Raw genomic sequence first — 12,756 nt, forward strand, 5'->3', positions numbered from 1 at the left:
TTTGTTTTTTCAATTGCATCTATCAGTGACACAGACAACTACAGGCTTATTTAACTCATATTTGTAAAATAAATAAAGCAGCAGAATGAATGTTATTAAACATAAATATGTAGGAAACGTGTAGTTTGTATCCCTGTCAGTAGTATTCATTCTAAAAGATCGAGATAATTGAATTGTTGACTACCTGTGAGTTTGTATCATACTGCATGTTATAGTCCCACACTTTAACAGCGTTGTGTCCAGCTGTCAGCAGGAATCTACTATCCTCACTCACAGCCAGAGAGGAGCACTGGTGTTTGTGCACCTTGGAAACCTATCAGAAAAACAGAAATTCAGTCATAATCTGGCTGAAAAAAGGATCAAAAGACTCTGTAGACACAAACTGTACAGTTCAAAACTTTCAATGTCATGTTGCTGCTTCTATTTTCAGACATGTTTTCAACATTTTCCTAAACCTGTCAGCCTCTTGTTTAGTAGAGTCATATTGCTCCTGATAGCAGCTCAACTGAAGCACTGTCTGCTGTTTCAGAATCACAGTTTGTTCTTACAAATGCAGTTAGAACCTTCCAGATGTATTCTCACTAATTTACAGACTGTCTACATTCACAGATCAGACACTATAGGATCATTACTACCAGGCAAACATTGCTATTCATTTTTTTTAAACACAAGTAGTGACAGAAATTAGATCTATTTTTAGTTTCAGTTCTAGTTTTTCTTCCTTTTTAAATCTCAAGTAAACGCTCAATCTTGCACCTTGCCAAGTCATTTGTGGATTTGAAGACTTAACATGATAAGCTGATGTGTTAAAGCTCTCTATAGTTACCTCTCGGAGCAGACGGCCTGTCTTAGTGCTAACCCAGAGGATCTTGTTAGCAGATGTGGCAACTAACAAGTGTTCAGTAGAGGCTGGAGAGAAGCAGACCTTCAGTGCAGAATCCAGACGGGGGCTTTCTACATCCAAAATACTCACATCTACATGTAGCAACTAGACAGAGAAGGTATGGGTCAGTGTGGAAACATTTGAACACAATGACAGCCTTGATCTCAATGTACAAAGCTAGGATGATGTGATGAACATATTCATTAGTCAGAATGGAAAATATTACAAACAAACTGTAACATTTTTTATATGCTACAAAGTTCTTTCAAAACCTCCAGGAGCAAAAGCACACATAACCTACAGGTGATGGTCTACCATGTGTGACAAAGGTGCTTGTGCTGAAAGTTAACAGCATGCAAAATACCTCATCGAGAGATCGGGCATCAGCGATGGTTACTATGTACTCCGAGGGACCAACAAAGGCCAGACAGCGGCTGTCACTGCTGACTGAGAGAGCGTCTGGAGCACGCTCAGTGCCACGGGCCACCACATTACCTAATCAGTGACACAGAATGAATCACACAACATTACTATTGTGTACGGCTTCATTATGTGCTAATTTGTGGCTGTGATTTAAACCAGTCTACTATTGAGTAAAAGACTGCATCAAAGCAACTGTACAGCAATATTTGGACAAGACAATGTTATTTTGGTTAAATTCAGCTCTTTGCCACAATCTTTAGCAAAAAGGAGGTACATTTGATGAGAAATACACCTTCCCTGCTGTTAAAAATGAAGGTAGAAATATTCTGCTTGGGGTTATGTGACAGCCAATATCAGGAAACATTTCACTGATGAAAGGAAGACTGAATTCCACTAGCTATAAGCAAACTGCAGATGTCTTGTACTGAGTAAATAGAGTGAACAGGTGAACACTACAACAGGTCAACAATCAAAATCAAGCATCAGACTCCATGAATTATTTCAAGAAGCACAAGGTAAAACTTTTGAAATCTGACCCACAGTATCCTGATTTGAAAATCATTAAATATCTGTGAATAGATCCTAAATGTGCAGCAACACAGCTTAAAAGTATCTAAGAACTGGATCTGTACAAAAGTGGGCGAAACACAAAATTACATTGAATTTTAAACTTCAGAATCTAAAGGCTCTTAGCTGGCTACAAATAGTGTTAACAAGCCGAAACTTTTCAAGATGTAAAGAAATACGGAATTTAGTCAGAGATGCTTAAACTTGTTTATTACACTGTATATAAGTAAGTGGATGTTTTATAATAGGCTTGTCCAATTCATCTAATTTATATCACTGTTAATAAAATTTGATAGCGTGCCACATGAGTGTTTTACTCTATGACTAATGCAATTTAGGATCATATTTGATGTACAGAAGTTAACTTTGTGCATTTGTATACATACATGCAACTTTGATCACATTGTGATCTTCCTCGGAGGAGTTATAAAGTGCCAGAGAACCCTGGGAGCCAGCGCTGTACATGAACTCCCCATCTGGAGAGAAGGCAAGACCCACCACTTCACCTCTGTGCTGCCTATTTACATATGCACAAAAAGAAGCACATATTATTCTCTCTCTACATAGCAATTATGGTGACATTTGATCATTAATTGATTAATTGAGCCCACGCTGCTTTGATATCCAAAAACAAAACAAAACAAAAAAAAAAAAACGGAACCTGCTGCTGTAGGTGCTTTCAAGTAAGTTACAACATACTTATGTTCAGCCAGCAGCTTAGCACTGGAGATGTCAAAGACCCTGACGATACCAGAGGTGAAGCCACAACAGAAGATCTGCTCACTTGGATGGAAGGCCACAGAGCAGGGGCTGTCCTCGGACACAAAATCATACAGCTAAACACAGGAGACAAGACAGACTTGTACTTAAACAGTAAACAATCTCTTGAGCCCTGAAATATGTAAATATTTAATAATGAAGCATTTAAAGTAGGACAGAGTTACAATAAAAAGGTAGTATAGTTGGTGAAAACATGTAGTTGTGACACTAGTTGACCTGATGCAAGGAATCCATATTCCAAATGCGCACTGTGCCGTCAGACGAGGCTGTTGTGAGATGCCGATGAACGCCATCTACGCTGAATCCAAGCACAGTGTCTGTGTGTGACCTCATTAATGTGTTATAACCACGGCTGCTCACATCAAGGAAACCAAGGTTACCAGTAGAGGTGGCTGCCAGGACACGAAAGCTGTCAAAGGAGGCTGACACCACGCTCACAGGTCCCTCGTGCTCTGGAAAATAATAACAGTTATTGTAACAGAGTTATTTTTGAGTTATTGAAGGAGCAGGTTTCATCTGTGTGAAGATGTGATAGAGTGCACTTATACAGGATGTGCCATTTTCATTAGAATGAACACCCATAGACAGTTGCAGTAACAGCCAAAACACACAATGTGCACATAGCTTATGTCAGGTCTGCTTGATTTTCATTATTTGCACTATTTTAAACAAAAGCCCAGCTAGTACTACTGAAAATGAGCCAGAATTAAAAGAAATATGAGTCGCAGGTGTTCTATTTTTTCACTGACGACCACAAGTAGTGACTGAATCCGATACTGTACTATTAGGTCATTCTCAAACAATAAAAGTTCAAATAAAAATACAAATACAGCATTGCAGGTTAAAAGATGTATAACATTGTTGCTCTAGAGAGGTAAAAGACAATTGAAAAAAGGGTCCAACTGCAGACCTCCTCATCCTGTGAGCCAGTGGAGTTTGAGCAGGATCAATCCCATTGTACAAGGCAGGATATGTAAACCTTTTCTTATTTCACATTACAATCCATCAAAATATGTTTTGGAACAAATTTGAGGGAAAAAATAATCAGTTCTGTTGTTCACTTTTATTAGATCTGCAAGGTCAAATGTAAAGGTTTGGTCCAGCTTTCATAAAGGAAGGCCAAATTCCCAAAAGGCTACACATGTAAGTAATGTTAGTATAATAGAAGTTACTTTAATATTTGATTAACACTTCTAAGCTACACTGCAAATTGTATTTTCTTTCCATTCGACAGGTTTTACAATTATGGAATGGCAATCATCAGTGTAAATGAAGGAGTGTTAGAGCCTTATATTTATCCCCTGTGGTTTATAATGATTGAAAAGTTACTCATAGTTTATATAGTATAATGTTAGAAACATATAGGTATTAACTGGTAATTATACCAGTAATCATTTTAGTAACTGATATTTATGTAATTTAATATTAGTTAGATATATTTTATAAGCACACCAGTGTCTGGTGATAATAACTGCCAGAGGAAAGAGGTCAGGGAGGGGCTGTTGAAGAAGATGTGGAAGTAAGCAATTCAAGTGAGACAGCAAGTGCAAAACTCCTAACTTCCAGTTTCTTGGCCAAAATTTACTTTATTGGGATTGTTGACCTGGAAGGATGCAACCTGACCAAGATGAATATGACTAAAAATACAAGAACTAAATATTGAAACACTGTCTGTTCAAGAGGGACTGTTCACATTTACTGCAAGTAAATGCTCTGTGCCTACCAGCCTCCAGGAAGACAGCAGAAAAATCATGGGGCCAGAGTCGTAGGAAGCCATCTTCAGAGCCTGTAGCACAGAATGAGGAGGAGACACTGATGCTGTTGATGGCAATGCCTGGACCTGGGATGCAACACACACATATTTGTTGTGAGGACATAAATCAGTTTACACAGTCACATTATGGGGACTCAACTCCCTTTCAGGGACAGAAATGAAGGCTCCATAGTGTAAATCATCAAATTGCACATTGAAGACTTCAGGTTAGTTAGGTTAAGGTTAGGTAAGTAGAAAGAATTGGTGATTTTCATTTTGCTAACTTATGCTTACTCATTTACTCTCTTTTCATGCCTTCGAAATTATTCCGTGTGCCATCATGGATTACTTAAATACATCTCAGGGAAAAGACGATCAAGAAAAGAGGAGGCGTCAGAAGGAACTTAAAGTAAGAAGATATGGGTGTACCCTATGAGGAAGTGTTTTATCAAGTGATATGACATATAACCTTTCTAAGTATCTGTTGGATTTGACAGGTGGTGGACTATGCAGCATGTCCCAAGTAACTGCCATGGCTTAAGACTGACACTACAGAACATTTGGCAGCACTAGATCCTGAATACTAATCTCTCTCTCACAACTTTGCTGGGAGGACACAATGAACAGACATGAATAAAGGAAGCAAGGAGACACGTTAGCAGAATGAAAAGCACCCGATGGTTAGTGTACAAGTCCAGGAAATTAATGTTATTCAAAGTAATGTCCTTGGAAATGAAACACTCTGATGTCCTCACAGGGTCTTCACAAAGTTTTTTCCTCTGCCCAACCCTGACTTTAAAACACCTGACTTTCTCTGTCTCACTGATTTCAGACCCACCTGTGTTAAAACTCCACTTCTCCCTGCGGTCTGCATGCTGCTGCTGTGCAGGTAATAGCCTCCTCACATTTCTAATGGCAACCCTGCTGTAGTCAATCTCAAAGATATGGCCACTCCGACTGCTGACAAATCTGTTGGATGACATTCACAGAGGGGGAAAAATATATATATTATGCATTACAATAGCATTTTTAGTGGATTCTAATTTGATTCATACTTGCTCCAGGGCTAAACGAACCCAGACAGTTTCAGTAATTGATTTGTGCACTCACAGTGTTCGATCATCAAGATGCTGGTCAGAAGAGTTTCCCTCCTCAAAGGCCACATCGGTAAAGTCCATCGAGTGGTATTCACCCAGGTTGACCGGACAGGAGCGCAGCATCCCATTTCGCACTCGCCACAGACGAATATTGTCCCGACCACATGACACCAACCTGAAACCAGCACACTCACAGATCAACCTGTGATCTCAGACTTGCAGTGAGATCTACTTCTTTCGTTCTGCTGCAGCTTGAACCTTTTGATCTGTTCCCAGGTTTTCATCAACGCCTTCTACACCTATACCTTCATAATGCCTGACAGCAAATGATTGTCCAAAAAAATCTGGTCAGATCAATATGCAGGCTTGACATTTAGATCTGTTTTTCTCTTTGCAGAACACCTAATACCATAAGGAGGATCAGTTTCTTCTGATGTTCACCAAAGTGTCTCTCAACAGCACCATGGGGAGCGTGGCTTTTCGTACGCCTGCATTTAAAACTGAACAATCCCCTGAAATGAGATGTACTCAATCTGTCCTGAGGGCGTAGTGCTGTGAGAGTCTTCCAGTGGACTGCCTTGTTGTCATTGCGAACTGCCAAAGGTACTATCCATGAATCAAATTATGGTAATGTGGTATTCAAACATAGACATGACATTCTTCGCTCTACATGTTGTAAAATAAGTGACATAGCTCTTTAGCATATCCCTGTATGTTGTCTAAATTTGTAGTCTTATCACAGGAATCTACGCCCTCCTCATACTGATGTTGGTGCTGTCCAACTAGCTGTTATTAATCATAAGTCTCAAAGCCACATCAAGTCATTGTTGTTTATATAGCACATTTAAAACAACATACATTGAGAGAAAGGGCTTTCTAGTAGAGTAATAAAGTTACCTAAAAAGACATTTTCTCCAATCATTCCACCTTAGTATAAATGCACAAATATGTTTTCAAATATGCAAACACGCACTACTGGTGAAAAATGGTGCTGGTTAAAAAAATGAATCAAAACATGCATTTATGCAGTTGGCAGGGTACCTTGTGTCATCGAAGAAGGTGACCTTCATGGTGTGAATGTCCACATCTGTGTGCGCTTTGGCTAAGATGGTCACTTCTCCACCTTTACTAACACTGTGAGTGTTCCATACCACCACCATCTAGAAAAGGTTGATTAATAATGAGAATCAGCAGGCAGCTTTGTAGAGTACAGACTCCAATAAAGGAAGCATGTTACCGCATGGCACGGCATTAAATATTATGCTGATTAGCCCGCCTACATAATAACAAAAGTGTTGCTTAGGATGTTTTCCATCTTGATCTAATGACACCCCACTGCTCTGTCTACATATTTAGAGTGCAGCTAGCGATAATTACATTGATACACAAATAATGAAACAAGCTCTTGAATTTCCATGTACTGTAGGAAAATTTGCGTCAGTGGAGCTTACTGTTTTGTTGTGGTTATCTTTCCCAACTCCACAGAGAATACCACTGCCACGTGAGAAGCTTCAAAACGGAACAGGATTAACGAAAAAGTCAAAATTGGCCGAAACAAGCAGCGTTGAATTCTGCAAAACAACTCTGTGTACATGAGTGAATGTGTCTGCAGCTGTTTACCTAAGACAGGATAACGAATGAGCATGAATCCTGAACATGGCCAAGCAGTTCCCTTTGTGGTAGTTCCATACTCGAACTGCACTATTGTTGCCAGTTTGTGCTGAAGCCAGGAGTGTTGTGTTGCCATTAAAAGCCAGCGCAGACACCTACAGAGAAAACATATGGATAGATGGTGAATTTTTACCAAATTCCCTCCATCTACTGAAGGTAATTGTACTTGAAGACCAGGAATTAAGTGAGTCGCCAGTTATTTAGGATTGTCAGAATCAGCTGTGCTATCTTATACACTGCTGTGTGCAGAGGCAGAGGAACACATCACAGCTCATTTACCTTCTCGGTGTGGCCGATGAAGAATCTCTGCTGATTAGAGGATATCTTCATAGAGACGATAATTGCATGACAGGGATACACCACTGCATCGCCAGATTTGGTCCACAGCACCTACAATGAAAAAAAGTACAGTTGTTGACCCTATTTCAGGCTTGGACTAAATGTGTTTCATTCGTGACCTTCAAAATCACACTACAGAATATGTGCAGCGAGGGTGATAAGGGCGTACACATTTAGTAGTGGCTCCTCCAAAGCCGATGATTCGACTGAGTCTCAGAATCGGGTCTGGCAGCAGCTTCTAATGAGGAAAGCAGATGCAGGAAAAGTGAAGGTTTTACAATGAAATCTCAAACGAACTCTGTCTTGGCATCCATTTTCATTTCACTCTCCACTGTCCTCATCTCTTACCTGCTGTTTGGTTTTGTGGGACGACAGCAGGGAGACAGGATGGGGGACTGGAGTGCACACAAACTGGAACACGAAAAGATCAACAGATTTTCTAATGCTGTTAGACAACAGTGCAAAAGGCATAGTGTAATCAATGACAAAAAGATGTACAAAAAGAGAAAGCAATGCCATTTTTTCATGCTTTTACGTTTGCTGGAATGTACAATCTAGTCAATATGAAGCTCAGAGCATCACCTCTTCTTCACTTTCCCCCTCATGTTGGCTGAAGAAATCCTCGGGATGCACATACACATGAACTCCGCCATCATCAGGATCACCGGGTGGCCTTGATATCAGCTGATGTGAACTGGAGCACGGTGACTCCTGCTGTCGGTCATCACTATGGCAGAGCAAGTCTCTGGGGACTACATCCAACTCAGGTACACTAGCTACCACAGAGGTCTGATTCCTTTTCAGCTGAGAAGACAGGAGGTGAAAACTGAACAAAATCTGAACAGCAGCCTTCCACATTAAGCTAGATTTGAGGGTGAAGGCAGCTTGAAAAGGTGCTAGATGTTTTCAGTCTTACTAATTTTGGATTGGTGATTTGCTGGATGAGTGACACACGGTCTTGAACTGCTTTACTGAGGTCGACACAGCGAGACCTGTCCTTCACAGGGCTTCTTTGGTTGGATGCAGATCCTGAAGGACAGATATTTAAGTCAGTCAGCCACATTGTCATTAGGGCTACCTTGCAGTGTTTAGGTTTAAAGAAATTGTCTTCCCCCCCCCACAACATCCCACATATCTGTCCTGTAAATAGAGCTGCAGCAATTAATGAGTTCCTTTACTTTCTGTCAACTATTTTGAGGTTCAACTGACTGGTTTTACCATACTTTTTAAACTTTTGAAATGCAATGATTCCACTTTCCTAAGTTTGAACATTTTCTGATGTCACTGTCCTCTATGACAGTAAACACTTTAAGTTGTGGATATTTATCATGTTGGACTTTGGGAAACATTGATCAACACTTTTCACCATTTTCTGACAGATGAAAATATATTGGTTGCAGCTCTTGTGATATTTTAAAAGTTTTAATGGGTCTAATGTATTAGAATGAATCAGTAATATGCAGTAACTTTAACAGGTAAGCGCAAAATTAGATCAATTCACTTCTCATGCAGAGCAAAGTTATTATAGTTTCTTGCTACAGAAAGTGGAAAAATGTAAAAAATTTTTAGACAAAGTTTTCAGGGAAAATTTAAAAAACTGTCTGATCAAAAGACTATTTCAAGGATATTTTAGTGAGCAGTGTATTTTTTACTTACTAGCCTCTGGCTGTGGACTGGCTTTTTGAATGGAGTCAAAGGGTAACTTTGTTCCTCCTGAGGGAAACCTGTTGGGGTAGGACAAGATGAAGGACACTATAGCAGTAATATGGTAATATAGTTACTTCAAAATCAATAATAATTAGGGCTAAAAATGTTATTTTACACAAACAGTGTCTTGAGCAAATAAATATGATTGTGTTATACTTTATAAATATCAGTAGTGACTGTAATATAAGAAAAAAATCCACCCTATAGGCACACTTGTAGAGCTGCATCCTCACATATTGTCAATCTGCAGTATGTGCCATTATTTTCATTTCTCAGAATGACTTGGAGTTCTTTTTGTAAAACCTGTGCAATATTGCTTGGCTCAAACAAGTCAGTTCAGGTATGACGCTGATCCACTACACATCAAAACCTCCACACAATGTGTATCCAAGAAACTGGTTTGGAGTGGATTTTGCCTTTAATACAATGTCCTGCTCTGTAATGAGGTAACTGTACTTGATGTAATCATAGAGGTCATGCCAGTAGCTTCCCTTGGGCACAGGAAATGACATTTCTCTGGGCATGGGACCTGTTCCCAGAGAAGAGGCCAGGCCCATTAGCTTGGCTTCACTGAAGGAAATTCCTGTTGAAAGAGAAGAAGAATACTGTAATTTAATCAGACATTAGAGGATATGTTCTGTTCAAACATCACCCTGAATGAAACTGCATTTATGTGAACAAAGCTAAATGACTTTAAGTGCTTTGAACATCTTGTCAGTATTTAGTTGCTTTTCATAAAGGCACATGCCTGCTTGTTGAATTGAGTGGTTTGAATAAGGGTTTAAAATTGATGGAGGTCTTGAAAGCTCAGATAATGATAGCATGATTTTATGCTCTGGAATACTGAAAAACACATAATTTATCTCTTCAATAAACACTAGTGCATTTTTCAATCATCCACCTCAGGACAAACTAGAAGCAAACAACCTGTGACTAAGCTGCAGAAATGAATTGTAAACTGTAACACAGGGCAGTAGCACATTAAAAGAATGACAGTTGTATATAGTTTTAGGGGGAGTTTAAACGTTAAAAGTCTTGATTCTCACCTGGATCTAGCAGCAGGTCAGTGGTAAACATGTTTTTCACTGCCATGTTGGCACAAAGCTTAATGCTCTTCAGGTGACTGTAGCAGCGGTTGAGGTAGATTGAAAGTATGTACTGCAGATCCAGCATCAGGCAGGTCCAACGCACTGAGGTGGGAGCTGGACCCACCAAGCCTGGATCACATACACATATTGTAAATACTGACAGCAATGTAGCACGGCATGCAAGAAAACCGATTAAAAATAAATGTACATGAGCAAAGGCTCAAGTGTACAAGTATGGTTGCAAGTGTGCATGTATTTTACCATGTTTTGCAGATTTGGAAGTGCTTTCATAAACTGAATCCTTTGCAGCTCCACACAGGAAAGGAAACTGAAGCCACGTAGCTGTCGATTTAAACTCTTTGAACATGTTGGAAAAGGATATCCGGATCACCTGGCCCTCCTATGAATTACAGCACAGAGAGAGATAGAGAACGGGAAAGAGGTCTTCATTTTTTTCAAATGTACGGATGGTATTTAACGTGAGAGAACTTGCTTGTACTCTGGAATTTCAATGAGATTAAAACGTCATTTTGATATGTTACATTAAAGTTTATAATACAGAGTCTGGCGTTAGTCTCCCAATGCATTGCAAAATCAATTCCAATCACATGATGGTAAGTACAAAAATAAATGGATTCACTAAATGGTAGATTGTTTAGATTCTTTTCATGTCATCACACATGGCGCAGGTTCACTCCATTAAATCAGGTCTGATACCTCTGCAGCAACATCCAGGTGGACTACAAAGTATTTGCCAGGGGTGGGTCTGAAGAGAAGGTAGAAGAAGTGTCCTGTCAGCCCGAGAGACTGGCTTATGATTTTGGGAACCAGAATGTAGCTGTTAGCAGGAACAGGACCCCTGATTCGGTACACTGGACACTTGAGTTTCTTGTCCTGGGGGATTTCAAAGTGAACAAAAAGGAAATAAAATTTGTCTGAATATTCACAGCTAATAAAACTGAACTCCAATCACAATCAATTTGTTTTTTTGAGAAACAAATTATTACCCTTAATAAAATACAAACTGGATGCTATTATTATTATCAATCTGTCTGATTTAACACAATTTTCTTCAATTTATGGGCACTTGGATGCAGAGCTGTTTTTTTTTTTTTTTTATTTATTCACAAGACAGCATTTCTTGGCATGCAGGCTCTACATCCGCACAACAAAATGAGCGGGAAACAGGAAAGAAACATTAAAAAGGAAGATGGAAATATTTCAACAACAGAAAGATGATGTGGACCAAAACCAGGTTATCTGTCGGCACTGTCTTGCAATTGTTACCAACACAGAAAGCAACATAAACAACTTCTTTGAGCATTCAAATTAGCATAGCAAAGCTCTGTGTGACAAATGCAAAGCCAGATCTAAATGGCATTCAAAGGAAAAAAATGTTTTGGATACTTTTGCCAGTGTTACATAATATAAAAATGGTTTTAAACAGGCCTTTTCAGCTTTTAAAAATATATATTTTTGTCATTGCAGATGCACTTCTCTAAAACTTAATCATTTTAGAGTGACTAATTTTTTTTTAAAAAAATCTGTATTTTTTTTGTAAAATACATATTGCTGTAAAACAAAATGTCACAATGTCAGTTTATACAGTATCATGCAGTCCCACTTGTAGCTGACAGCACAAATGCCCCTGCGCCTTATAACAAATTTGTGGTCTGAACTACACACACTTTATAATACACTTGGATCACCGGGGTGTTCAATAGAGAGTTTCTTAACGTTAAATATCACAGGTATAGTGTGTAGTCAGTTACCGTGTATGAGGACACGTCCCCCTCCTTTGCTGACCTCCTCCAGTCTTCAACTTTGACATGTTTGAAAATGTTCACGTAAGGATGCTGCCAACCTGCAACAAACAAAAGGGTTTTGGAGGAGTTAGGCTCCACTTCACACTACCAAACTCGTTTCTAAACAGCAGTCTCTGTCGTTGGATTTGACATGCCCATACTTGGAGATTATAATTCAATACCTAAACGTTCATTTTACCTTTGGAGGCCATTGATAGATACTGGAAAATCCACCTGTAGATGTTTCAGTCTGGATGTTAGCTACTCTAGCAAGTTGACAGTTAACCAAATAGCCGGGGAAACTCCTCCTTCGTTTAAAGGTAGATGAACACGATAAATATGTTCACGTTTCACATCATTATAAGCTTTGAAAGCTTTTCCAGCTCTCCCGGGTAGCGACTAAACAATAGCCGACGTAGCTGCACTTAACACAGGAGTTATCTCCTTCCCGCTCCAGCCTCCGCCGTTGCCACCGACAGCATGATGCTGGTGACGTCATGACGTATGTGCGACAATGGTGCTTCTGGGTAATGAAGTTCAGGGAGCAAAAAGCGCACAAAAATGAAACTGGATTTGAAACCAAATAAAGCGTTTCCTCAAAAAATATGTTGTATAAAAGACATTGCATAAAATTTTACAACCT

At 39.4% G+C, this 12,756-nt stretch overlaps 1 protein-coding gene across 3 annotated transcripts in view; it reads right to left on the minus strand.

Moving 5' to 3' along the window:
* The window catches only part of wdr90 (WD repeat domain 90), a 28,733-nt gene extending 16,149 nt beyond the window's left edge, over positions 1–12,584 (minus strand). For 2 of the 3 annotated variants that reach the window (XM_055004628.1, XM_055004627.1), the window contains exons 1-24: positions 12,313–12,584; positions 12,081–12,172; positions 11,026–11,202; positions 10,570–10,708; positions 10,267–10,437; positions 9,599–9,803; positions 9,170–9,237; positions 8,430–8,542; positions 8,096–8,317; positions 7,862–7,924; positions 7,683–7,751; positions 7,454–7,564; positions 7,124–7,269; positions 6,955–7,012; positions 6,545–6,663; positions 5,517–5,678; positions 5,245–5,375; positions 4,377–4,493; positions 2,870–3,105; positions 2,573–2,709; positions 2,260–2,390; positions 1,248–1,378; positions 827–988; positions 185–313 (exon numbers count right to left, since the gene is read on the minus strand). In XM_055004628.1, the coding sequence (XP_054860603.1) occupies positions 185–313; positions 827–988; positions 1,248–1,378; positions 2,260–2,390; positions 2,573–2,709; positions 2,870–3,105; positions 4,377–4,493; positions 5,245–5,375; positions 5,517–5,678; positions 6,545–6,663; positions 6,955–7,012; positions 7,124–7,269; positions 7,454–7,564; positions 7,683–7,751; positions 7,862–7,924; positions 8,096–8,317; positions 8,430–8,542; positions 9,170–9,237; positions 9,599–9,803; positions 10,267–10,437; positions 10,570–10,708; positions 11,026–11,202; positions 12,081–12,172; positions 12,313–12,325 (3,102 nt within the window). In that variant the 5' untranslated portion in view covers positions 12,326–12,584. The remainder of the gene's footprint in view (positions 1–184; positions 314–826; positions 989–1,247; positions 1,379–2,259; positions 2,391–2,572; positions 2,710–2,869; positions 3,106–4,376; positions 4,494–5,244; positions 5,376–5,516; positions 5,679–6,544; positions 6,664–6,954; positions 7,013–7,123; positions 7,270–7,453; positions 7,565–7,682; positions 7,752–7,861; positions 7,925–8,095; positions 8,318–8,429; positions 8,543–9,169; positions 9,238–9,598; positions 9,804–10,266; positions 10,438–10,569; positions 10,709–11,025; positions 11,203–12,080; positions 12,173–12,312) is intronic. The other variant, XM_055004630.1, reaches the window with a different exon arrangement.
* Between the last annotated feature and the right edge of the window lie 172 nt (positions 12,585–12,756).

This window comes from Amphiprion ocellaris, chromosome 18 (assembly GCF_022539595.1).
Source record: "Amphiprion ocellaris isolate individual 3 ecotype Okinawa chromosome 18, ASM2253959v1, whole genome shotgun sequence".
Lineage (NCBI taxonomy): Eukaryota > Metazoa > Chordata > Actinopteri > Pomacentridae > Amphiprion > Amphiprion ocellaris.